The 231-nt window shown below is 62.3% G+C and overlaps 1 protein-coding gene across 1 annotated transcript in view; it reads right to left on the bottom strand.

Annotated features, from left to right (window-relative positions):
* Nucleotides 1–136, bottom strand: part of COL26A1 (collagen type XXVI alpha 1 chain) — a 178,336-nt gene extending 178,200 nt beyond the window's left edge. The window contains exon 1 of the mRNA XM_035900615.1: nt 7–136. Coding sequence (XP_035756508.1) covers nt 7–136 — 130 coding nt within the window. The remainder of the gene's footprint in view (nt 1–6) is intronic.
* Nucleotides 137–231: the final 95 nt, after the last annotated feature.

The following is a 231-nucleotide window of genomic DNA, read 5'->3' as shown; positions in this document are numbered from 1 at the left end:
CCCTGCCCGGCGAGCCCGAGCTCTGCTCTGGGTAGTTGTGCTGCAGGGTTGATGCTGGGAATTGATAGAGGAAGCCAGTCCCTAGTGCACATCCATGCAGGCAGCAGCACCAGGACAAGAAAAAAGCGAACTGCATTTTTGCAAGAACGGGGTTTTCCTCCCGCCCCCCTTTTCCTCTTAGACGCACGGCAGGCGCGGGGCCCCACCGTGCCGACCCCGGCCGGGGTCACG

Source organism: Egretta garzetta, unplaced genomic scaffold (genome assembly GCF_000687185.1).
Source record: "Egretta garzetta isolate BGI_Z169 unplaced genomic scaffold, ASM68718v1 scaffold108, whole genome shotgun sequence".
Classification (NCBI taxonomy): Eukaryota; Metazoa; Chordata; class Aves; order Pelecaniformes; family Ardeidae; genus Egretta; species Egretta garzetta.
The sequence above is the reverse complement of the archived record's forward strand: the minus strand, read 5'-3'. Positions and strand labels throughout refer to the sequence as shown.